The sequence below is a fragment of the Saccopteryx bilineata genome, chromosome 3 (genome assembly GCF_036850765.1).
Source record: "Saccopteryx bilineata isolate mSacBil1 chromosome 3, mSacBil1_pri_phased_curated, whole genome shotgun sequence".
NCBI lineage: Eukaryota > Metazoa > Chordata > Mammalia > Chiroptera > Emballonuridae > Saccopteryx > Saccopteryx bilineata.
In genome coordinates this window covers 189,822,517-189,848,890 of record NC_089492.1, presented here as the reverse complement: position 1 = coordinate 189,848,890, position 26,374 = coordinate 189,822,517, and the positions used below count along the sequence as shown (strand labels likewise).

At 37.6% G+C, this 26,374-nt stretch overlaps 1 protein-coding gene across 2 annotated transcripts in view; it reads left to right on the top strand.

The window, feature by feature from the left end:
• Positions 1-26,374, top strand: part of F13A1 (coagulation factor XIII A chain) — a 172,615-nt gene that overhangs the window by 55,690 nt on the left and 90,551 nt on the right. For both annotated transcript variants that reach the window (XM_066268426.1, XM_066268425.1), the window contains one exon: positions 26,117-26,235. In XM_066268426.1, the coding sequence (XP_066124523.1) occupies positions 26,117-26,235 (119 nt within the window). The remainder of the gene's footprint in view (positions 1-26,116; positions 26,236-26,374) is intronic.

Genomic DNA, 26,374 nt, shown 5'->3' with positions numbered 1-26,374 from the left:
GGGGCACCCCTGCCTTGTTCCTGATCTTAAGGGGATTGTTTTAAGTTTTGCCCATTGAGTATGATGTTGGCTGTGGGTTTGTCATAGATAGCCTTTATCATGTTGAGGTATGTTCCCTGTATTCCCACTTTGCTGAGGGTTTTGATCATAAATGGGTGCTGGATTTTATCAAATGCTTTTTCTGCATCTATTGAAATTATCATGTGGTTTTTCTCCTTCTTTTTGTTTATGTGATGAATCACATTGATTGATTTGTGAATATTGTACCAGCCTTGCCTCCCCAGAATAAATCCCACTTGATCATGATGTATGATTTTTTTCATATATTACTGGATCCGGTTTGCTAATATTTTGTTGAGGATTTTAGCATCTAAATTCATCAGGGATATTGGCCTATAATTTTCTTTCTTTGTGTTGTCTTTGCCTGGTTTTGAAATCAGAATTATGCTTGCCTCATAAATGGAGCTTGGAAGTCTTCCCTCCTCTTGAATTTTTTGAAATAGCTTGAGAAGGATAGAAGTTAGTTCTTTTTTGAATATTTGGTAGAATTCACTTGTGAAGCCATCAGGCCCAGGACTTTTCTTTGTTGGGAGTTTTTTGATAACTCTTCAATCTCATTTGTTGTAATGGGTCTCTTTAGGTTTTCTGATTCTTCCAGATTAATTTTTGGAATATTATATGTTTCAAGGAATTTGTCCATTTCACTTAGGTTTTCTAATTTTTTGGCATACAGTTGTTCGTAGTATTTTCTTACAATATTTTGTATTTCTGTTGTGTCAGTTGTTATTTCTCCACTCTCATTTTTAATTTTATTTATTTGAGTCTTCTCTCTTTTTTTCTTGGTGAGTCTGGTTAAAAGTTCACCGATCTTGTTTATCTTTTCACAGAACCAGCTCCTGGTTTCATTGATCCTCTGTATTGTTTCTTTAGCCTCTATGTCATTTATTTCCACTCTGATCTTTATTATTTTCTTCCTTCTACTACCTCTGGGCTTTACTTGCTGTTCTTTTTCTAGTTCTCTTAGATACAGGGTCAAGTTGTTTATTTCTAGCTTTTTCTATGTTCTTAAGGTATGCCTGTAATGTTATAAACTTCCCTCTCAGGACTGCTTTTGCTGTGTCCCATAAATTTTGAGTTAATGTATGCTCATTATCATTCATTTCTAGGAATTTTTTATTTCTTCTTTGATTTCATTGTTAACCCATTCATTATTTAATACCATGCTATTTAGTTTCCAAGTGTTTGAGTATTTTTCAGTTTTTCTGTTGTGGTTCATTTCTAGTTTCATGCCATTGTGATCAGAGAAAATGCTTGATATGATTTCAATCTTCTTAAATTTGTTGAGAATGCTTTTGTGCCCTAACAGGTGGTCAATCCTAGAGAATGTATCATGAGCACTGAAAAGAATGTATATTCTGCTGCTTTAGGGTGAAAGGTTCTGAAGATATCTATTAACTCCAGTTGATCTAGTGTGTACTTTAAGTCTGCTGTTTCTTTGTTAATTTTCTTTCTTAAGAATCTATCTAGTGATGTTAGTGAGATATTGAAATCCTCTACTATTATAGTATTATTGTTGATCTTGCCCTTTATATCCATCAAAGTCTGCTTTATATATTTAGGTACTCCTATATTAGGTGCATAGATATTTATAATGGTTATATCTTCCTGTTGGATTGCTCCCTTTATCATTATGTAGTGACCTTCTTTATTTCTTACTATAGCCTTTGTTTTAAAGTCCATTTTGCCAGATATAGGTATTGCTACTCCAGCTTTCTTTTCCATTTTTTAACTTTCAGTCTATGTGTATCTCTTGTTTTAAGGTGTGTCTCTTGTAGACAGCATATGTATGGGTCCTGTTTTCTTATTCACGCAGCTACCCTATGTCTTTTGATCAAATCTTTTAATCCATTTACATTTAAGATTATTATTGATATGTAGTTGTTTATTGCCATTTTATTCTTTAAAGCTGTATTCCTTTTTTGCTATATTCTTTTTCCCTTTTTAATCTTTTCTACAACAGGCTCCTCAGCATTTCTTGCAGCATTGGTTTGGTTGTAGTGAATTCCTTGAGTTTTTTTTTGTCTGGGAAGCTTTTTATTTTTCCTTCAATTTTAAATGATAGCCTTGCTGGATAAAGTAGTCTTGGTTGTAGGTTCTTGTTCTGTATTACTTTGAATATTTCTTGCCATTTTCTTCTGGCCTCAAGTGTTTCTGTTGAGAAGTTGGATGTCATCCTTATGGGGGCTCCTTTGTAGGTGATAGCCTTTTTTTCTCTAGCAGATTTTAATATTTTCACTTTATTACTTAGCTTTGGTATTTTAATTATGATGTGTTTTGGTGTAGATTTCTTTGGGTTTCTCTTTAATGGAATTCTCTGTGCTTCTTGAACTTGTGAGACTTTTTCTTGCATTAATTTAGGGAAGTTTTAAGCTATGATATGATTGAATAAAATCTCTATCCCTTGTTCTTTCTGTTCTTCTTCAGGAACCCCTATGATGCCTATGTTATTTCTCTTCATGTAGTCACAGAACTCTCTTAGAGTTTCCTCAGACTTTTTGAGTCTTTTTTCTTTTTTCTGCTCTACTTCCATGCCTTCATTTATCTTGTCCTCTAACTCGCTGATTCAATCCTCAGCTTCATCCATCCTGCTTTTAATTCCTTCCATTTTGATCTTTATATCTGACATTGTATTTGTCATTTCTGACTGATTCTTTTTTATTATTTTGATGTCCCTTTTTATATTTGCTATGTCTTTATTCAGGTATTCATAATGACCATCTATTTTTGTTCTAAGATCTTTGAGCATCCTAACAATAATTATTTTAAACACTGCATCCAGTAATTTGGTAATATTTGATTCATTCAGGTCTTTTTCTAGGAATTTCTCTTGATTCATATGTATTGCATTTCTCTGCCTTCTCATTTTATCTGTGTATAACAGTGGTAGTCAACCTGGTTCCTACCGCCCACTAGTGGGCATTCCAGTTTTCATGGTGGGCGGTAACAGAGCAACCAAAGTATAAATAAAAAGATAGATTTAACTATAGTAAGTTGTTTTATAAAGATTTATTCTGCCAAACTTAGTGAAATTTCAACATAAAGTACTTTGTAAGTAATTATTATATGCTTTAATTTGTAACTTTGCTTTATAAATTTTATAAAGTAAAGTTACTTCCCTACTTTATAAATCACCATTACTACTGTGGAACCTGTGGGCAGTTAAAAAAATTTACTACTAACAGAGATACAAAAATGGGCGGTAGGTATAAAAAGATTGACTACCCCTGGTGTATAAGAAGGTTTTGGCCACTGGAGTCCAATGGGTGTGGCCTCTGTGTTCCATAGGTGTGGTCTGTCTGGAGGCCAGCCACCCCCTCTGCTGCTGCTGCTGCCTAAGATGTTTGGGTATGGGCTTTGCCAGTGCCAGCCGGCTGGGGCTGTTGATGTGGTTTCTGCCTCTCCTCCATGGGGATGGGCTGTGATCACATACCAAGGTCTACAAGCCTCTGCGGGCTCAACCTTTGCCCCGACCCCGCATGTGGTGTGATGTGCCCTGCCTCGGCCGCAAGCCTGGGCACCACAGGCAGGGGTGAGCACCTTTGCTTAGTTGCAGGACTCTGCCTGTTTCCAGGCTTTCGCCCCCCACCTGTGGGAGAAGTTGGCTTGCGCTTCCAGTCGCAAGCCTTGGTTCTGGGGGCCAGGTGAGGCTGTGTGCTTGCACACCCTTGCTCAGCTGTGGGTCTCCACCCCTTCCAGGGTTCTTGCCCTTTCCCTGCACAGGCATGATTGCAAGCAGACCTGCAGCTGGGCTTGATCATTTTTGCTCATCCTCTTCTACTCTGTCGGGCAAGACTGAGCTCACACCCAAGTCTCAGTAGTGGCTGGCCAGCTTCTGCCCTTGCCAACGGAACCGCACTTCCACGTCCCGCTGCCATCCGCCCTCCAGCGAGCCCTTAGCAGTGTGGGTGGGGGCACTGCAGCTCAGACCTTAACGCTCCCTACTGTATTCCCAAAAGCTCCCTCCTTCTAAGTGACTCTTCTCTGAGTGCTGCGGGAGAGCTTGTTTGGCTGATGTCCTGCTTCCCTTTGCTGGTATTGCTGTTTCCAGAGGAAATATTTGCTTCAGATTTGTGGAGTGACTCAGCCCAGGGGTTAGGGGGGCTGTCCCTCAAAGTGTTTCTCCCTGTGCTTCCTAGATTACACTCTTTTCCCACTGCTCCAGTCCTCTCCTCTCTCTTGTCCCATGTAGCCCCAGGTGGGTGGTTGTGAGAGAGGTTTTCTGCTCAGTCCCTTTAAGAAGACTCCTGGGTCTGAGGAATCTCTCTCTTTCCCGCAAACAGTATCCTGACTTGGTTTGCAGCTAAATACCATCCTTACACCTCTTCTAGGCTCTGGGGCTGCAGGCTGGGGCTTTGTTCCTGGGGCTCAGGACCCTCCCCTCTCCGCTAAACTTACTTCCTGCCACACAAGTCTCTCCAGGCTGCCATTCACTCGGAGGAGCTGGGCAGCCCTCTGCACTTTTCCTCTTTTCCTACCAGTCTCAGTGTGGCTTCTTCAGTGTTCCTTGTTTGAAGAGTCCTCTTAGTTTAGTCCAAAGTTGGTTTTTCCAGATGATGGTTCTTAAAATTAAGTTGTAATCCACTTTGGTTTTGGGAGGTGAAAGTTGGTACATCCACCTACTCCATCGCCATCTTGCCACTCCCTAAGAAAGCTTTAATGTACAAAGGATTCTATAAATTTTTTTGTATGCATGATGGATGCAAATTTTATAAGCTATAACTCTAGATGTGCAAACTTGTAACTTTATTTTAATATAATGCAACTTAATTTCTATTGCTTTTTAAGACTTCTTTGTGTATGTTGTAGAGACTTAACCAAGTTATGTTTAAATAAACTCAGTCAAGTCCAATAATTTCTCTACCAATTCAACTTAAAAGCTCAGTTACCCTCAGTATTATCTCCCCATCCACTGTCTACCCTGTCTCTGCCCTTCTCCCATGCTGACACGGGGCTGATTTTAGTTCCAGTAGCAACAGCACTGATGTGAGAGGGTCCACTTTTAGATTCTGGGAGATAAGTAATAAACATATAAGAGCTGACATAGGGCAGAAGACTTATCATCTCTTATTATTCTACAGGTGTTGCTCTCTAAAACCATCCAAAATTAGTTAAATCTATTGCTAATTTTGAATGACCCTTGTTTGTAAGAGGACCATTTGAATCAGGATTGATCTGGACATAGATATTAAGTGAACAGCAATGTTTTTACTTATATTGAATATATAACATAAACCTGGATCCTACTGACCTTTTCTTTGAATTATCTATTCCAATAGTATGGACAGATGACACTGAGCTTATTCTATGCTCCACACCCACCATCCCTATTATTTGTACCCAATAATCTTGTCTACGTGACAGATGTTCAAGGTTGATGATAACATGTTAACTGGTCCATATGCAGTTCAAAGATGCACTTCTGTTTACAGTAATCTTGTCAACCAGATAGAAAGCATTCTGTCACTGAGCGAACGGGATGTTACTTACAGGGATGGAAAAGACTGAAGAGAGTAAAGGCAGGGAGACAAACTAAGGTTTTGAAAATGTTAAGTAAGAGATAACTTCCGATACCAAGCAGAAATGACAAGTGGTATCCTCATATGTGAATCTGATGATGGGAATTAGAGATCATAGTTGGAAGTTAGCAGCACCTGGGGAAAGAATACAGATAAAAAGAAATAAGACATAGTATCAAGTCCAAAATAACACCAGCAATTAAGATTCTGATACAGAAGGAACCAGCAAAGGACTCTGAGATGGATGAGTATATATGAGGTGGCCTACTATAATAAAATTGAATTTTAAAAATCCATACTTATAAAATAAACAAATCATAAATTTGTTATTGGCTTTCTTTGCATTATAAAAGAAGAATCATATAACTCTCCAGCACCCTAAGATATTTAAAGACTTACCCAAACTTTGGTTTGTTTACAGTTCTGGGGATTACGTCATCTGTATAAAATGGGATACGCATTTCAACTTATGTGGCCACCCTTCTAGAGGTGGAAAGGGTGAGTCCTGTTGTCTGGCATATTAACTTCACAGGAGAACCATTTAGGAGGAGGATAGCCTAATGACCTTTGACTATTTTGTCTTCAGATGTATCCATGTTGAGCAGTTTCTATTTATCTCTGTTCAGAAAGAGTTACCTAGACGGCCCCAGCACTAGATGCTACATTTAAGAAAAGGAGCAGAGGGATCTCCCCAAGGAATCACCAATTAGGGGGAAGTGAAAAAAACCCCAAAGAGATCAGTTTGAAAACTGAGGCTCAGGACATAAATGATGCTGGACTACACTTTGGTGGTGGCACAGGAGGTAAGGAAGAGATGGCTTAAAGATCTAATTTGGATTTAGAACAGAAAGTGCAGTGAGATTAAACATTGGAGGTGAAGAAGGTGGAGTCAGTAATTACTTACCGTATCTGGTTTAACCAACTGGGTTGCCATTTTCAGAGCTGGGAAGACTAGGGGAAGTGAATGGGAAGATTTAGGCATGAAACTAAGCGTTACATCTAGAAATGTTAATTTGGTGATATCTGTGAGACATCCAAGTGAAAATGTCAAGTAAGCTCTTGCATAAGTGGAATCCAGAGGTCGAAGGAAATGGCTAAGCTAGAGATGTAAACATGGGCATCAATAGGAGAACAAAATTGGACTTAGTATCATCAATAGTTAGAGTCTAGACAAAGGAGGAGAGTCTAGACCCAGAAGGTGTGGCCAGTGGGGTGAGAGGAAACCAGAAGGCAGGCTGTCACAGGCAGACATAGTGGCTGATCCAGGAAGGCAATGATTAGCTCTTCGGAATGCTGCTGATTAACTGAATAATGAGGAAAGACAGTGGGCACATATTGTGGAAATACAGGGTAATTAGGGAGCTTTAAAAGATCATTTTTATTAAAGAAATAAGAAAGAGAAGTGGGCTTGGGTTGCAGCATAATGCAAGTAAGAAAATGGAGAAGCAGGAATTGCTATTTTCTTCAGGAAGACTCTGTCAAACTGATATGGTGTTATGAGCATCAAAGGAGAAATTTTTAAAGTCAGGAGAAAGTAGGCAAAATTTTATGGTAGTGAAGACAAACCAGGGAAAAGAGGCTTACTATTCAGAGGGAGTGTAGAGGTTCATATCCTTAGCTATACATTGAAACAACCTGGGGAGCTTTAAAAACTACTGGTGCCTCAGTCTCCCCATTCAGATATTCTTAGGTAATTTGTCTGGAGTTCAGCATGGGCTTTAGGGTTCTTAAAAAGCTCTGCAGGTGACTTTTGGAGCCAAGGTTGAGAAGCAGTGACTTCCAGAGTGAAGTCCTTGAATGGTTGGAATACAGGGAACAAACACCTGAAGGACAGGATAGATGGAGCTGCCCATCCTCCATTGTGACACGAATAAAACAGGAGGCGGGCAAATGCTCATGTGTTCTAGATTCCACTGAACCAAGGAGAATGAAGTAGGATGAGGTTGATGTCGTTTCGTGATTCTCTTTTTGTCAGTGAGGTGCAAAGAGCAAGGTCACCTGTGGAGAACAAGATGAGAGTATTGGAGTCTTGAGAGAGAAGACATAGAGTTGAAAGTAGGAAGTGGGTTTATTACGGAAACATGTCAGGGGGTTGCTTCCTGCTCCCAGAACACAGAGGCACTACCACAATCTTTCTAATTCCTTGGTTGGTGAAAATTCAGACATTTATGCAAATCCCTTGGGGAGTTCTGTCCTTGTGGCCATCTCTGCCTCTAGGAATCTTATTTATCCCAGTGCTGACACCTGTCCTTCCTCAAAACCAACAGAAATGGTTCCACAAAACATCAGTGAGTGTCTAGAAATCAATTGCAATTTGATGTGGAGGATGAGAGAATGAAAGATTGACTTTGGCTCTTGAATTGGGAACACAGCAGAATCACCTGGAGGGCTTATGAAAAGATTTCAGTGAAGCACCCTGAGGCCAAGGAGGTCTGGGCTGGGCCTGAGATCCATTTCTATCAGTCCCAGGTTGTGCCAATGCTGCTGGTAAGGGCCCCGCTTGCAGAGAGCTGCTGGTTTGCATAATAACCATGAATCAATAAATACAAAACAGAGAGGGTATTTTTACTCTTAAAATTTAATTGACTCCTCCTAAACCTAATCCCAGTCTCTCTCTATTCTACTGCTTCTTCACTCTCCCCTTGTTCTTCCTTGCTCTCCAAACTTCTCATCCCTCCTCTCTTTAGAGCAAATTTTCTTTCTTCTCTCATGCAGAGCAGTCCAGCAAGATTTTTTATTTTGTTGTTTGGACTCCTCCAACAGTCAACCGTTTGATGACCACACACTTTTTAAAGACCATTCCATTCCTTCCAGAAAAATTCTGGTGTCAGCCTTTACGGTAACTTTGTATATGTTTATGTCAGCACTCACTAATATCTCCCAGGGCATGTTAATTGAATGGAAGAGAGAGGTCATCTTATTTCACTCATTGTGTGATCTGCCCAGCCTAGCACCTAAGGCATAACCCAAAAGGGGATCTGAATTATAACCCCATACACTCATACGCAGTAGCCTGACAGACACCTGGTTTTGTGCTTGAATATGCTGATTTATAACAAGGGATTCTAGATGAATGGTCTGGTCTGACAGTTGGAAAGCAGGTAAAAAGAGAGGGGTTTGGTGATTGCCCAAGTGGAAAAGATAACAGAAATGGAAAAAAGATAACAAATTTTAAAAATTGTCAAAAGAGAGGAAGGTGAGCAAGATGCTGAAAACAGCACACTCATGTCCAAGGTTCCTTGGGACACTGGGTTGAAATTATACCGGTGCATACAGTACTTATTGATAAATGAAAGCTCAGCTGTCTTCCTGGGGGCCCTCCAGCTTGCTTTGTATTCATAGGCAATCCATCCTCCTTAATCACTAAATGATTAATGAGGATCAATAGCAATATCACACTAGTGAGGGCAGAGGAGGATGCAAGAAGAATTATTGGTTAGCTTTTTCAGTTTAATAGCACCGAATGAGCTTCAGATTCCTTCCATGAGGGAGCCCTTCTCCAGGAGGTTGGAGAAAGCGTTGTACCCACAAAGGCAGCAGGAGTGAGTTGGACAGTTACTGTGAATTCAGCTGGTTTTTCTAACCATTCAGAAACTCTGGATTATTGAAGGTATTTTACTATTTAAATTCAGATTGCTAGTCTAGCCTTCGTGGCAGATAATATGTTCTGAAAGATTTAGCTGTCTCATATTTGTGCTCTGTACTCCATCCAGGGCAGTATTCGACTGGTTGAGCATCACTTATTTTCATGGGGTATTTCTTCACTTGATGACTTGTTTCCTCTTCACCCCTCATCATTAATTATCTTTACCTCATCCAGCCTTGAATCTAGCACCTAGCACAGTGCCTTGTACATACTTAGTGTTTAATGAATATTTGCCACATTTATTTAATAATTCCAGATAAATGTTTTTTAGGTTCACTCTGCCTACCATCACAGATAAGTTGTTAATATAATCTCACACTGTACCATCTTGAAAAATGTCAAGAACTATATGGTGTGTGTGGGAGTGTGTTTGTGGGAATGTGTGTGTAGATTTTTCCTCAGCATCTGACACCAAATTAGCACCTGGCATGTCTGCCTTTTTACTCCATGTAATTTTTATATTTTCCTTGAAACAAATAAACCAATTAAATATAATGTAAAAAAATCAAAGCATTTCTAATATCTGGATGCTTTTAATAGAAAGTAAATATAACCAGCTTGTGTTTATTATAAAATTCATTCTTATATTATCTGCTTTGTAATTATACATGTCTTTTAGACCCTTAAATACAGAATGGAGTAATTCACCAGGACTAGTATTTCTTGGGATAACAATGACCAACACATTTCTCTTGGAAACTCTGTGCCCAGACCAGAATACATACCCTCAGATTAGAGCCATTCATCCATTCAATTCATAAATATTAAGATTATGTCTCCTTCCATGCCCATGACAACATAATTACCCATGGGTAATACAGCAGTATTATTTATTCATTCACAAATATGAAGAGTCCATGCTAATTTAAGAAATGTATATATGTCAGTGAAAAAGACAATCTTTGCCCTCATAGAGCTTCTAGCAAAGGTTTCACAAACAAGCTATTAATAAAAACATATTAAAATGCAAAAAGTACTAAAATAAGCCATGGCACAACAAGAACATGTAATAGGGGCATCTGGCTTAGTTGGGGAGTGGAGAGAGACCAGACAGTGGCTTATAAACTCTAGCTCCCAGAATAGTGCTTGCATATGATAGTAATCAAATAGTTGTCTAATTGAATTTTTATGAAGTTTTAATAAAGCTTATATGAAAACTTTAATCCCTTGTTTAGTCAAACCTTCTATTTAATAAAATTGCATGTATCACTCTTCCCAGTCCCTGAATCACCAAAGGCTCATTCATTCTTTTATAACAAGTTCGTATCATTCAGTGTGCCATTACGATCACAACGGATCCCAGAGAGCACAAAGTAAGCATTCTTTTGATGGCATATAGCTGACCCCCAGAATCATGGGCCAAAGCTGTTTATGAAAGGAACTAGTTTGGAAGTATCTAATCCAGAATAACACCAATGTGCCAGTTCATGTCCTTTACAATTCCTTATATGTATAGTTTTTTGTTTGTTTTTATCTTCAAAGAATGCTCGTAGCCAGTGTCTCCCTGCATTGTGTGTTTTGGAAAGCAGGATCTTTCTCTCATTCAGCTTAGCATGGTTCTAGGCACAGCGTTAATGCTCAGTGAATATTTACTTAATTGAATTGATGACCGTCACTCTGAGAGGCAGGGAGAAGATTATTAGCCTCATATTTCAAGAAAGAAAACAGACTGAGTGGTATTACAGAAATTTCTCAAGGTCATATAAAAATACTAGGAAAGAAGCTAGGGCTAAAACTTGGATTTGGTAGGGATCTCTTATTTTTTTAAACTAGAACCATTGGTATTTTGTCCTATGTAATATGAGAATCAAGAAGGAGATGCCAGCCAGGAAGTTTCTATCATGTCCTAATGAACATTGAAAAGTCCTGCCATTAAAAATAAATAAAAACAAAAGCAAGTTGATAGCTATATGATCAAATGAAAGCTTTCTTTGGAAAGTATTACTTTCTTTGGCAAAGTAAGCCCACAAGGCATGGGCTTTCTTTGAGACTCCGTACTAAGTAAAGAATCTCTAACCTTTTTCTCTGTAGAATTGCTTCATGAATCATAGCCTGTCTTCTGAAAATGTTTGAGTATATGGAAAGATGAGAAGTTCTTAACCAGCAAAACTAGCAAATTAGCACAAATCAAATGAATTTCTCACGCTGACCTGAGCTGTAATGTAATGCAACATGTTTGTAAGGAATGTAAATGGACCCCCTTGCCAGTGTTTTATAGATCCATTCCATTTAAGCTAACAGAATAAAGACAGGCCCCTAGAATGTATTGAACCATTTTATGAAGATAGTGACTTGGAACCTTCTAGAAAAAATATAAGCACAGGCTCTGGAAATGCCTTTTCCTAATAGGCTCCAGTGGACAAGAGGTTATTTCTAACACGCCTATAGCACACACAGCCTGCTGGCATTCACCACCCTTCTGATTGACTCTGAGATGGAAAAACAGATCATGATGACACCAATCTGAAATCTGCTATGCAGGCGTAGCCACTCCTTTCAAGAGTGATTACACCTGCCCACCATAAGTCTTTCCTCTTTCTGTGGTGATGTTCAGCTTTTATATAAAAGGAATGCAAGTAGAAGTTATTCCTAATCCCCTCACTCAACATTTCTCTCCTCACTTAGCAGGTGACACATTGGTCCAAGGGACTAAACCATTATTCTTTCTAAAGAATTAGATACAAAACCAAACTCTGATTCAAACCGTCAGGCAGTGTCTTCAGAGATAACTTGTATGATGACATTTCTGCCTGCTATAGTTTTCTTTGATCCCTGTGCTCACTTTTTGGATTTGACTTCAGTGATTTTGGAATAAGACTTGCTTTAAATGTAAAATAGCATGTAAATAAGCACAAGAAATTTTCAGTCCAGGTGGTGATATATAACCCTCTTTCTCCCAAAGATGTTAGATGGATACTAAAATCAATAAGCTCAGCATTTATTTTTACATGTTTGTTGTAAACTCTTCATTTCTCTGGGTAGGGAGGCAAGTGGTAATTTCCAAGGGTACCTGAAATCAACTCCATGAGCCACAAAATTTCCTAGCACACAAGGTTCTTTTCTAAATTACCTCACTATTCCCACCGGGGGAACAGTAAAATGAATGAGATCATTCTTGTTTACTACTCGTCTCATATTAGTCACCCTGAAAGGGTGGTTATTTATAAGGCAGATGGAAGGTCTCGTCTGGTGGTGAAGCTGTGGGATACAGTCGTTGGAGGTATTGTGCCACAGTCAACAAAGACATGTGTAATCTGTTTTTTTGTTGAGTGTTATGCTGATGTTTGTTTGCCTCACTTAGGATCAAGAAGTTGTCAGTTGGTCCATGGTGCTGCCAATCCAGCTCCATGTTGCCTAGACCTAGCTTTTCCTATCAGTTCTCATTTATTTGAGAAGTATAGCTCCTAATCACCACACTTATATATAAGCACACTCAGAGCAACACACATAACCTGCTTTCTAATACTTCAAATTGTTGGCTTTCTAGAACACTGAGTTATTGGTCAGTTCATTTTTTCTCGTAGTAATATCCTCCATTTTACTAAGTGGAGAATAATCCACCCACCCCAAATCTATTATAATTCTACTCACTACACCTCTAACACTAACCAAAATTTAAAAAAAAAAGCAATAACAAAAAAACACCAGAAAGCCAACAACAAAAATCTCTGGAAGCAAATGATTAAGTTTTTCTATTTTTGTTAGCCTGTCAAACATAGCAATTATTAATATTTTTGGAGTTTCCATGGTGATTTTTTTTTTTATCCAAGCTTTGGACACCTATATTTTAAGGAGACAGATCTGAATAAAACCAGGAAATAAAGTAGTTCTTTCCACCTTCAATCTTCTTTTAAAATCATAAATAAATATCATAAATTTGGAATTAAAGTCAAGGCTTCCCGTTGGACTTCCTAGCCTAGCTGAGGATTCATGGTTATGCCCGGTCATCTTCAGGGAGGATTTACTTCAGCTGCTAAAAGGAAAGGGGCTGCCCAGTCTTGAACAGAACTCCTTGCAATTCAAAGGGCACCACCTGAATTATAACTTCCCTTCAATACAAACAGAAACCAAAAGGTAATTCCTTCATTTTCTTGGACTTTCTCTCATTCTCCAAGCTCTGCCCCCCTCTTTTATTGCAGTTAAATATACATGGTGCCATGTTCCCTAGTACCATGTGCTGGGGACAGACCGGCTGGCTGGATTTCTCAGACTCAGGAGTCACAATCCACTTGGGAGCCAGATTTATATTCAAATCTTGGCTTCACTTTTACTAGCACTGTGGTCTCAGGAAAGTTACTCTACTTCTCTTTTCCTCACCTCTAAAATGGGGATTAGATAAGACCTTCTTTCTCTTAAGGTTGTTATTGAGTTTTAGTGAGTTTGTCTTTGTATTGCACATAGGATGTTCCTAGCACATAGTAAATACTGAACTCATGCTTGTTTAATAAACAAATTATGGAACAAACAGCCTCCTTCTAGTGGGATGAAAATTACCACAGCATCCATAGGACTCCAAGAGAATAAGGCTAATTCCAGCCTGTGCTGGTAGGAAAAGGGTGCAAGGAGACTTAAAGAAAGAGGAAAAGTTATGGTTATATGATGGTATTTAACAACAACATTGATAATAAAAAGGAGCACAATCATATTCCTGTTGAAGAAAAATTAATATATAAAAGCTGAAGTTGATAACCTCTTACGAAATTGGTAGTTTCACGTAAATGTAACCACATTTTAAAAACTTTTTTTTATAATGAAGGTCTTATAAACAAAAATAATGAAAGCATAAAAAATACTCAGAGATCTACAAATCAGAGATACTATTAACATTTTGGTTTATTTTCATCTGTGTAATGGATTTTTTTTAATAATTTTATTTTTAATGGGGCGACATCAATAAATCAGGATACATATATTCAAAGATAACAACTCCAGGTTATCTTGTCGTTCACTTATGTTACATACCCATCACCCAAAGTCAGATTGTCCTCTGTCACCTTCTATCTAGTTTTCTTTGTGCCCCTCCCCCTCCCCCTTTCCCTCTCCCTCTCCCCCCTCCCCCCCCCCCGGAACCACCACACTCTTATCAATGTCTCTTAGTTTCACTTTTATGTCCCACCTACGTATGGAATAATGCAGTCCCTGGTTTTTTCTGATTTATTTATTTCACTTCATATAATGTTATCAAGATCCCACCATTTTGCTGTAAATGATCCGATGTCAATACTATCTATGAGTAGTATTCCATAGTGTATATGTGCCACATCTTCTTTATCCAATCATCTATTGACGGACTTTTTGTTTGTTTCCATGTCCTGGCCACTGTGAACAATGCTGCAGTGAACATGGGGCTACATGTGTCTTTACATATCAATGTTTCTGAGTTTTTGGGGTATATACCCAGTAGAGGGATTGCTGGGTCTTAAGGTAGTTCTATTTTCAGTTTTTTGAGGAACCACCATACTTTCTTCCATAATGGTTGTACTACTTTACATTCCCACCAACAGTGGATGAGGGTTCCTTTTTCTCCACAGCCTCTCCAACATTTGCTATTACCTGTCTTGTTAATAATAGCTAATCTAACAGGTGTGAGGTGGTATCTCATTGCAGTTTTGATTTGCATTTCTCTAATAACTAATGAAGATGAGCATCTTTTCTTATATCTGTTGGCCATTTGTATGTCTTCCTGGGAGAAGTGTGTGTTCATGTCCTCTTCCCATTTTTTTATTAGATTGTTTGTTTGTTGTTGAGTTTTATGAGTTCTTTGTATATTTTGGATATTAGGCCCTTACCTGAGCTGTTGTTTGAAAATATCATTTCCCATTTAGTTGGCTGTCTGTTTATTTTGTTATCAGTTTCTCTTGCTGAGCAAAAACTTCTTAGTCTGATGTAGTCCCATTCATTAATTTTTGCCTTCACTTCTCTTGCCTTTGGAGTCAAATTCATAAAATGCTCTTTAAAACCCAGGTCCATGATTTTAGTACCTATGTCTTCTTCTATGTACTTAATTGTTTCAGGTCTTATGTATAGATCTTTGATCCATTTTGAGTTAATTTTAGTACAGGGGGATAGACTGTAGTCCAGTTTCATTCTTTTGCATGTGGCTTTCCAGTTTTCCCAGCACCATTTATTGAAGAGGCTATCTTTTCTCCATTGTATGTTTTTCGCCCCTTTATCAAAAATTATTTGACTATATATATGTGGTTTTATTTCTGGGTTTTCTATTCTGTTCCATTGCTCTGAGTATCTATTTTTCTGCCAATACCATGCTGTTTTGATTGTCGTGGCCCTATAATATAGTTTGAAGTCAGGTATTGTAATGCCCCCAGCTTCATTCTTTTTCTTTAGGATTGCTTTGGCTATTCAGGGTTTTTTATAGTTCCATATAAATCTGATGATTTTTTGCTCCATTTCTTTAAAAAATGTCATTGGAATTTCGATGGGAATTACATTAAATTTGTATATTGCTTTGGGTAATATGGCCATCTTGATTATATTTATTCTTCCTAACCAAGAACAAGGTATATTCTTCCATCTTATTATATCTTTTTTGATTTCCCTTAACAATGGGGAAATCATAGTTTTCATTATATAAGTCCTTTACATTCTTTGTTATGTTTATTCCTAAGTATTTTATTTTTTTTGTTGCAATCATGAAGGGAATTATTCTTTTGAGTTCATTCTCATTTGTTTCATTGTTGGCATATAGAAAGGCTATTGACTTTTGTATGTTAATTTTGTATCCTGCGACCTTACTGTATTGGCATATTGTTTCTAGTATTCTTTTTGTGGATTCTTTGGTGTTTTCGATGTATAGGATCATATCATCTGCAAAAAGTGATACCTTTACTTCTTCTTTTCCGATATGGATGCCTTTTATTTCTTTGTCTTGTCTGATTGCTCTGGCTAGAACCTCTAGTACCACATTAAATAAGAGTGGAGAGAGTGGACAACCCTGTCTTGTTCCTGATTTAAGGGGGAAAGCCTTCAGCTTTGTGCCATTTAATATGATGTTAGCTGATGGTTTATCATATATGGCCTTAATCATGTTGAGATATTTTCCTTCTATACCCATTTTGTTGAGAGTCTTCAACATAAAATTGTGTTGTATTTTATCAAAAGCCTTTTCTGTGTCTATTGATAAGATCATGTGGTTTTTGTTCTTTGTTTTGTTGATATGGTGTATTACGTTAACCGTTTTACGTATGTTGAACCATCCTTGAGATTCTGGGATGAATCCCACTTGATCATGATGTATTATCTTTTTAATATGTTGTTGTATTCGATTTGCTAGTATTTTGTTTAGTATTTTAGCATCTGTATTCATTAGAGATATTGGTCTGTAGTTTTCTTTTTTTGTGCCATCCTTGCCTGGTTTTGGTATGAGGGTTATGTTGGCCTCATAAAATGTGTTTGGAAGTATTGCTTCTTCTTCAATTTTTTGGAAGACTTTGAGTAGAATAGGAACCAAGTCTTCTTTGAATGTTTGATAAAATTTGCTGGTATAGCCGTCTGGGCCTGGACTTTTACTTTTGGGGAGGTTTTTAATAGTTTTTTCTATTTCTTCTCTACTAATACATCTGTTTAGGCTTTCTGCTTCTTCTTGACTCAGTCTAGGAAGGTTGTATTGTTCTAGGAATTTATCCATTTCTTCTAGGTTGTTGAATTTAGTGGCATAATGTTTTTCATAGTATTCTACAATAATTCTTTGTATATCTACAGTGTCCATGGTGATTTCTTCTGTTTCATTTTGGATTTTGTTTATATGAGTTCTTTCTCTTTTTTCCTTGGTAAGTCTTGCCAAGGGTTTGTCAATTTTGTTGATCTTTTCAAAGAACCAGCTCCTTGTTCTATTAATTTTTTCTATAGTTTTTCTGTTCTCTACTTCATTTATTTCTGCTCTGATTTTTATTATCTCCTTTCTTCGGCTGGTTTTGGGTTGTCTTTGTTCTTCTTTTTCTAGTTCCTTAAGGTGTGAAGTTAAGTGGCTCATTTGGGCTCTCTCTTGTTTGTTCATATATGCCTGAAGTGATATGAACTTCCCTCTTATCACTGCTTTTGCTGCATCCCATAGATTCTGATATGTCGTATTGTCATTTTCATTTGTCTGTATATATCTTTTGATCTCTGCACTTATTTCTTCTTTGACCCATTCATTTTTTAAAAGTATGTTGTTTAGTTTCCACATTTTTGTGGGATTTTTTTCCTCTTTTTTGCAGTTGAATTCTAGTTTCAAGGCTTTATGATCAGAAAATATGCTTGGTACAACTTCGATTTTTCTGAATTTGCTAATGTTGTTTTTGTGGCCCAACATATGGTCAATTCTTGAGAATGATTCATGTACACTGGAGAAAAATGTATACTCAGTCACTTTGGGATGAAATGTCCTGTAGATGTCTATTATATCCAGGTACTCTAGTGTTTTGTTTAAGGCCACTATATCTTTGTTGATTCTGTTTGGATGACCGATCTAGAGCCGTCAGCGGTGTATTGAGGTCTCCAAGTATGATTGTATTTTTGTCAGTTTTTGTTTTAAGGTCAATAAGTAGTTGTCTTATATATTTTGGTGCTCCTTGGTTTGGTGCATATATATTAAGAATTGTTATGTCTTCTTGATTCAGTGTCCCCTTAGCCATTATGAAATGGCCATTTTTGTCTCTGAGTACTTTTACTGTCTTGTAGTCAGCATTATCCGATATGAGTATTGCTACGCCTGCTTTTTTTTGGATGTTATTTGCTTGGAATATTGTTTTCCAGCCTTTCACTTTGAATTTGTTTTTATCCTTGTTACTTAGATGAGTTTCCTGTACGCAGTATACAGTTGGATTTTCTTTTTTAATCCATTCTGCTACTCTGCCTTTTTATTGGTGAGTTTAATCCGTTTACATTTAGTGCAATTATTGACACTTGTGAGTTCCCTATTGCCATTTTATAGATTGCTTTCTGTTAGTTTTGTATCTTCATTGATCCTTCTCTTTCTTTTTTCTATCTTTTGTTTTTATTTGGTTGTATTCCATACATCTTTCCTCTGTTGCTATCTTTTTATCTCATGTGCTTCTGTGGTGGTTTTTTCAATGGTGGTTACCTTTAAGTAATGAAAAGGGTTCCTACCCTATTCATTGTAGAACACTATTTTGTGATTACGTTTGCACTGCATCATCCTTTGCTTCTGTTAATCTCCATCCTCTCCACCCTCCTTTCTTTTTGTTGTTGTCACAGTTTAAATTTGGTTTTATTGTGTTCTTCTTGGAGCTTTTACTTGTGGCTTTGTTTTTTTGTTTGTTTGTTTGTTTGGTTTTTTGTTTTGTTTTGTTTTGTTTTTTGTATCTGATTGGAGAACCCCCTTTAGGAATTCCTGGAGTGGGGGTTTTCTGATGATAAATTCCCTCATCTTTTCTGTATCTGTGAATGTTTTTATTTCTCCTTCATATTTGAAGGATAGCTTTGATGGGTATATTATTCATGGCTAAAAGTTCCTCTCTTTCAGGACTTTAAATATTGGGGTCCACTCTCTTCTAGCTTGTAGAGTTTCTGCTGAGAAATCTGATGATAATCTAATGGGTCTTCCTTTATATTTTGTATTCTTCTTTTCCCTGGCTGCCTTGAGAATTTTTTCTTTGCCGTTGGTTTGTGCCAATTTCATTATGATGTGCCTTGGAGTAGGTTTGTTGGGGTTAAGAAAACTAGGAGTTCTCTTTGCTTCTTGAATTTGAGGCTTTAGTTCTTTCCACAGGCTTGGGAAGTTCTCATCTATTATTTGTTTGAGTATGTTCTCCATTCCATTTTCTCTCTCTTCTCCCTCTGATATACCTATTATTCTTATGTTATTCTTTCTGATGGAGTCAGATAATTCTTATAGGGCTATCTCATTTTTTTAAATTTTTGAGTCTCTTTCTTCTTTTCTCTGTTGTGCCTCAAGTTGCTTGTCTTCTATTTCACTAATCCTCTCTTCTATCTGACCTGTTCTATTAGCTAAGCTTGTTACCTCGTTTTTCAGCTCATAAATTGAGTTTTTCATCTCTGTTTGATTTGTTTTTATAGTTTCAATTTCCTTGGAAATATATTCTTTGTGTTCGTCGAGTTGTTTTCTGAGCTCCCTAAATTGCCTTTCTGTGTTTTCTTGTATATCTCGGAGGATTTTTAGGATTTCTATCTTACATTCTCTGTCATTTAGCTCCAAGGTTTCCAATATATTAAATTTTTTCTCCATAGATTTTTTCTTATCTAGCTGTGTTACCTCTCTTTCTTTTGTATCCATGATATTCGATTTTCTCTTCCTTAATGGCATCTGAGGGTGGTTTTGTTGATAGTATTAATGAGATTTAATAAAGAATAAAAAGTTTAAAAAAATGAAAAATCAAAAAGAGTTTTTTTTAAAAAATTAATAATGAAATAAAGAAAAATAAAATAAAATAAAAATTTTTTTTTAAAAAAAGGATATTATTCTCCCCCCTTTTTTTTCCTGTCTCCTCTCCTCTACCCTCTTTCTTGAGAAAATCTTGTAGTTAACTGTGAATTATATTGTACTAAATAGAACATACAATGCCTGTAATGGAGGGCCTCAATTGGGGAGAAGTAATAAAGGGGCAAAAAAAAAAAAAAAAAGAAAAAGAAAAGGATGTATGGACCCACAGAAAGCAAATAAGAAAAAAAATTAGGTCAAGAATAAAATGATTTGCTTTTAGGTCTTGGTTGACTAAGAGTTATGATGAGAGGAATAAGAGGGAAACAGGAAAATGGGGGAACAAATTTAAAAATTACTATTGTATTTAGTGGAACAAAAACTAGATAAAATGGAGAGCCAGGGATGGGAGCACTGCTAGTGTGTTAAAAAGGTGAAGTAAAAAAAAACCCAAAATGCCACAAATATAACTTTGAGTCCCAGGTAAGATATTGTTCATAATTGAGGTTTGAATGAGAGGAGACATAAAGGAGAAAGGAAGAAGCTAATATAGAGGGAGAAAAGAATGGGAGAGAGAGAAAAAAAAGAGGGAACCACTAAAAGAAGAAAAAAGAAAAAAGAGGAGAGAGAGAGTTAAGGGTTTTGGAGTGCAACCCTCATAGAGAGAAAGGAAGAGGAAAGAAAAGATAATGGGAGTTGTAACACTTATGGGTAGTGTAGTTCAAGGAGAGGAGAAAGTAAGACTGTCAGAGAGTTAAATGACCAAATTGGAGGAGGAAAAAAAAATCAAGAATGGAGATAAGAGAAACAAATGAATATAATAAAATGGGATAGTTTATAAAGTCTGCAGATTATTGTTGATTTTGAGAGGTTATCTTCTTGCTTTTTCTTTTCTCTCCCTCTTCCTGGTTGATGACTCTGTACCCCAGGTTCTGCCCCTTTGGCACACTCAGGTAGAGGTTTGCAGTTGATAAGTCTCTGTGGCGATGTCGTGTATTGTGCTTCAGTCTTGTTGGCAGTCGAGGCTCATTAGCATTTGTAGGCTCCGCCAGTGAGAGAGTCTGTGTTCCTGGAGCCTTTCTCCTAGTCTTTCTTTCCTCAATTAGTAGCCTGTTAATCCAGCTACGGGGTTGCTGCTGCCTCTGCCTGGATAATAAGAGGTTTAAAGAGCTGGCAACTCCCCACCCTATTCCCACTCAGACAGGGCTCTGGGTGAGGCTCAGTCAGTCAGAGCTGCTAGCATAATCAGGCAGGGCTCCGCCCATTCAAAGAGCTCTGGCTCTGCCACTCTGTGGGATAACACGGACACACACTGCCGAGGCACTTGGAGGAATCTCTCACCCACTATCTGTGCATGCATACCAGGATATCAGGCCAGCCGCCTCACCCTCTGAGTGAAACCCCCAAGCGCATGGAAAAGTTCCAGCGTTGGAATTGGCTCTTGCTCCGTCCCTGTGCACGGCTTTTCCAGGGCGCTGGGGCGGTCCGGAGATTTTGCCTTCGGCCCACACAAAGGCCTCTGACTCTGCCCCTCTGTGGGGTAACATGGGCACCCACTCCTGAGGCACTCAGAGGAATCTCTCGCTCACTCTCCGTGCCTGCAGACCAGGATATCAGGCTGGCCACCTCACCCTCTGAGTGAATCCCTCTCCCGCACAGAAAAGTTCCAGTGTTGGTATTGGCTCTCACTTCCTCCCCGTGCTTGGCTCCCTCAGGGCGCTGGGGCAGTCCGGAGATTCTGTTTTCAGCCCACACAAAGGCCTCTGACTCTGCCTCTCTGTGGGATAACATGAGCGCCCACTCCCAGGGCTTTGGAAGGAATCTCTCGCCCACTATCTGCGTGCGCCGACCCGGAGATCAGGGAAAATGGCTGCCCCGCTTGTCTTTCTTTGTCTGGGTTTGGCGCAAGTGTTAGCTTGTATTGCCCGGGTTGCCACAGGAACAGTTTTTCCTCGGCTTGGATCTCTGTGCCACAGCCTGGTTCAGCCATTTGTGCCGCGGCCTGGATCTATTCACCCCCTTTGCCCGCCTAGTTTCTATATTCTCAGTTCCCAGTGAAAGCCGCCCTGTTTAGGTTAGTGAGGAAGGCAGAGCATTTCTTATTCCCTATTTCTTTCAGGGTTTGAATTATATATTTAGCCAATTTTTCACTTGACCATACCTTTGGGTGTATTGCAAAACATCTGGAGGGTCCAAGGATAGGTCTTTCTGTTTCTGGTTGAAGATCTTGTTGAGTTTTGGGGGAGATTTATCGGTATCGCTTCCTACTGCACCATTACTCTGATGTCATCTCTGTAATGGATTTTTTAATGTTTTAATTTTTAATTGACAGTTAATTAAATATATTGTCTATTTTCAAAAATATACACATATACTCATATATATGGTAAAAAGTAGACTTTCCCTTTTTACCATTCAATCCTAGAGAATCTCCAGAATAAAAAGCAACTTTACTTGTGTATATTGTTTTGGAAACTTTGCTATAATTTTACATATTAATATATATATATATATATATATATATATATAAAGTTTGGAATTTTTAACAACAAATGTAATTGTGTTATGCATGTTACTCTACACCTTACTTTCTTACACAATATATCTTGGAGAGTTTTTTATATCAGTACATAATATTCTTTTTAATGAATGCTGGCTATGGTTGTATCATAATTAATATTGTCTATTTTTTATTTTTATTTTATTTTAGGAAGAGAGAGACAGACAGACAGACAGGAAGGGAAAGAAATGAGAAGCATCAACTCGTTGTGGCACTTTAGTTGTTCATTTATTGTTTCTCATATGTGCCTCAATGAGGGGGCTCCAGCTGAGCCAGTGACCCCTTGCTCAAGCCAGTGACCTTGGGCTCAAACCAGTGACCCCATGCTCAAGCCGGCGACCCCATGCTTAAGTTGGTGAGCCCACACTCAAGCCAGCAAACTTGGGGTTTTGAACCTGGGTCCTCAGTTTCCCAGGCCTATGCTCTATCCACTGCGCCACCACCTGGCAGGTCTTTATGCCTTATTTCTATGGGTAGAAATAAGGCAGATTCATTACACTGGATCAAAAACCATATATATATTTTAAGGCTATATATATATATATATATATATATATATATATATATATGGTAGCTATTATAATTCCATCAGTAGATTGGCAATTCATCACACATTAACTGGTGTTGAGTGTTATAATTTTAGTGCAAAAATAAATATATATGCATATATTTTTTTTCCTTTTAAATCTTTGTAGTTCTTTAAATACTTCTTAGCTAAAATTGTTTCTATGTATATATGGTCACATTTCCTCTTCTGTGAAATGGTTTTCCCTTTACTGACTTTCTTTTAATACTTTATGATTTTTTCATAGTTTTGTATTTGCATTTTTCTCAATCAGCACATTTATCAATTTATTGAAATTTTTCACATATAAGGGAAGTTTATTAACATCTTCTGTTGCTGCAAATGTTTTCCTAGTTTTTTATATACTTTAAATTTTACTTTATTTAAAAATCTAAATATTGTTTCCATTTAGAGTCAAGTTTTATATTTATGTTAAAAAATTCATTAATCATTTTTTCTTTTTGATATTTTTTATTATTTTATTTAGATAAAACTTTCTCATCTAGAGACTAAATAAATATTCATTTTTATTTTAGATTTCTTATGCATTTTTATTTTTTTAATTTAAGTTTAAATTAATTTTCAGTTTATTTTGATGTACAGAAAACTTACTTTTTCCAAACAACAAACTTTGTCAGATAAATTTAATGAACACTCCAGTCACTCTCTTTGATTTTCAATACTTTCTCTATTATTTATTAATTTCACAAGTAGGTAAATACAAATTGTAACATCTATTTCTAGGCTATTCATTTTGGCTTATCTCTTCTTATACCAATTATTTAAATTATAACAGCTCCGTAATTCAAGCTCACATCTAATTGCTTATACGACAAGTCCATAAATATCTCATATAAAGAAAACAGGTTTAAAACATTCCTAAATGTCATCTCTAGACCTCAGTGGTCTTAAGAAGACATTTCTATCTCAACAACAGGCATTAAATCTCAATTGGCTAAAATGTTTATTATAACAGTCACAAGAGTTAAACCACTTTTACAGAAGCATAAAAACAAAAGTACCCTTTCCTTTTCAAGACATTTGATGGCATCTGGTGAGTGTCCTGTGCATGCAAATGGCCGGCGCCCTTTCACTTCTACCCTCATATTTTTTTTAAATAAAAGTCTTTTTTTATCCTTTTACCCAGAAATATTAACCTCAAACTCAGCTGTCACTTATTCATGTCTGATCCACTTGGCAAGGAAGCTGTCATTTCCACTTAGAGTCATCAGCCTTATAGAGATTGCTGGTAAAACCATGGCCTTCGGCCTCTGGAACCCAGCAAGGCCAGCAGTTTGAGGCATCAAAGCTGACACTTGAAGGGCTCAGGGAAGGTGCCTCATAGTTGCCATGTAATTCTGATATTTTTAGGAAGATAAAATGACTCTTGGATGAACAAAATATTGCTACATGCTATAATAGGAATGAATCACAAGATAATTAGCCTGAGTGAAAGAAGCAAGAACCCTATCCCCCAAAAAAGATCATACTGTGTGATTCTATTTATATGAAATTTTAGAAAATGCAAACTAATTTATAGAGGCAAAAGCAGATTAATAGTTCCCTGGCAGGGATGGGGTGAGGGAGACGGCAGGGAACCAGAGAGAGACTCAAGAAGGAAGAATTACAAACGGGCACAGGAAATTTTGATGTGATAGATGATAGATATTTTTATTATTTTGATTGTAAGATTGCACACTGTAAATATATATAGTTTATTGGACATTAGTATGTGAGTATGTGCATGTGTGTATTTACAGTTACATGAAACCAGGCACATGGTAGGCAAGAGGCAGAGAAGAGAGAGGAAGATAACAGAAAGTATTGGAGAACAGACAAAACCAAGAAATCTCCAAAGGATTCCATCAACGCTATGACAGAGCCTAGAATGGGAATTGACTAGTTGAGCTGAGCAGCACTTTGCAAATCTCAATTTGTATGTAAATCACCTGAGGTTCTTTTTTTTTTTAATAAATTTTTATTAATATTAATGGAGTGACATCAATAAATCAGGGTACATATGTTGAAAGAAAACATGTCCAGGTTATCTTGTCATTCAATTATATTGCATACCCATCACCGAAAGTCAGATTGTCCTCTGTCACCTTCTATCTAGTTTTTTTTTGTGCTCTCCTCCCTCTCCTCTCCCCCCCCCTTTGGGTTCTTGTTAACAACATGCACATTCTGATCTAGTAGGTCTGAGTTGGAGCCTGGGAACCTGCATTTCTCATAAGCATCCAAGCAGTGTTGGTCTTTCAAACAGTCTTTGAGTAGCAAGAGGCTAGAAAGTTTGTTGTCAGCTTTGGTTCTATATCAGAATCACTGCAGAGCTTAAAATAAATAAATGAAATTTTAAAACCTTGACACCTGGATCTCATCTCCTCCCCTAATATTATGATTTAATCAATATTGAGTTCAGTCCAGGAATCAGTAGTTTTTGAATCTACCCAGATGATTCTAATATGCAACCAAGGTTGATAACTACTATTCTAGAGAGTGATAAAAGCCTATCAGACAGAGAACAAGGAAGAAAGAGAACCCTGGAAAGGTGGCAGGGGTGACAGGTAGCATTTGGGCCAGAGAAATGTACTGAACAATGTCCCCATCAGAAGCCAGATTGACCCAGTTCCAAACATGCAAATTTCCTGAGTATAATTTATCCATGTATGGTTCTGCCTATGTTTAAGATGCTTTTGCTGCTTTCACACCTGCCCTGGGAATAAATTCCATGCTGATTATTAAGTGAGCAGATGGGTAGCGTGGCCTTTCTAAGATTAGAGCCACAGGAACAAAAAGTTGCTGCAGTGGAGGAAGCTGACCAGAGAGGCTGGTCGGGCACCTACCTCCCAACACATCCACAATAGTTGTCTCCCAGCCTCTCTCTTCCCATCAGTGACGGGCCACAAGCTAAAAGTGGTAGACAATGCTGCAGTCTTTTACTGCCCCAGACTTGCTTTAAATATTATTTTCAAATAGGTTGAAAATTATTTTTTGATCCAGTTACAGATTTGTATCTGCATCATAGAATTATGATTCTGAACACTACTGATGCACCAGAATCCTAAAATGTTTAATAAGATATATCCATTCAATTGTGCTCCTTGAAACTTAGAGAGCCAGAGTTTGCCAGCATTTGCTGACAAATGTCCTAATTTACAAACTGCCCTTGGCTATTGATTAGGTTGACCATTACTAAAATTACATATTGGGGAACAACCTATCTTTAGTGAAACAAAAGACTATTTTTTTCATTTAGTTGATTCAACTGCAGTTTAGGACCAAAACAAACTTTACATGTATGAATACAGTCTTTTCTAATTAGCACTATTACTAAGCTAATAATGGGCATTATGTTTAACTTCTGATGCAGAGGATGCTGTATACCTGGATGATGAAAAGGAACGGGAAGAGTACATCCTGAATGACATCGGGGTTATTTTTTATGGAGATGTCAATAACATCCAGAGTAGAAGCTGGAGCTATGGCCAGGTGAGTCATTTAGATTGTCATAGTCAAGGACATTTGGCTTAATATTTTTGTCACATTTATCACTGCAGGGTACCTGAGGTCAATATTAGCCAGGCATAATTTCCTGCTTTTCAGGATCTGAAACTCCAAGACAGAGAGC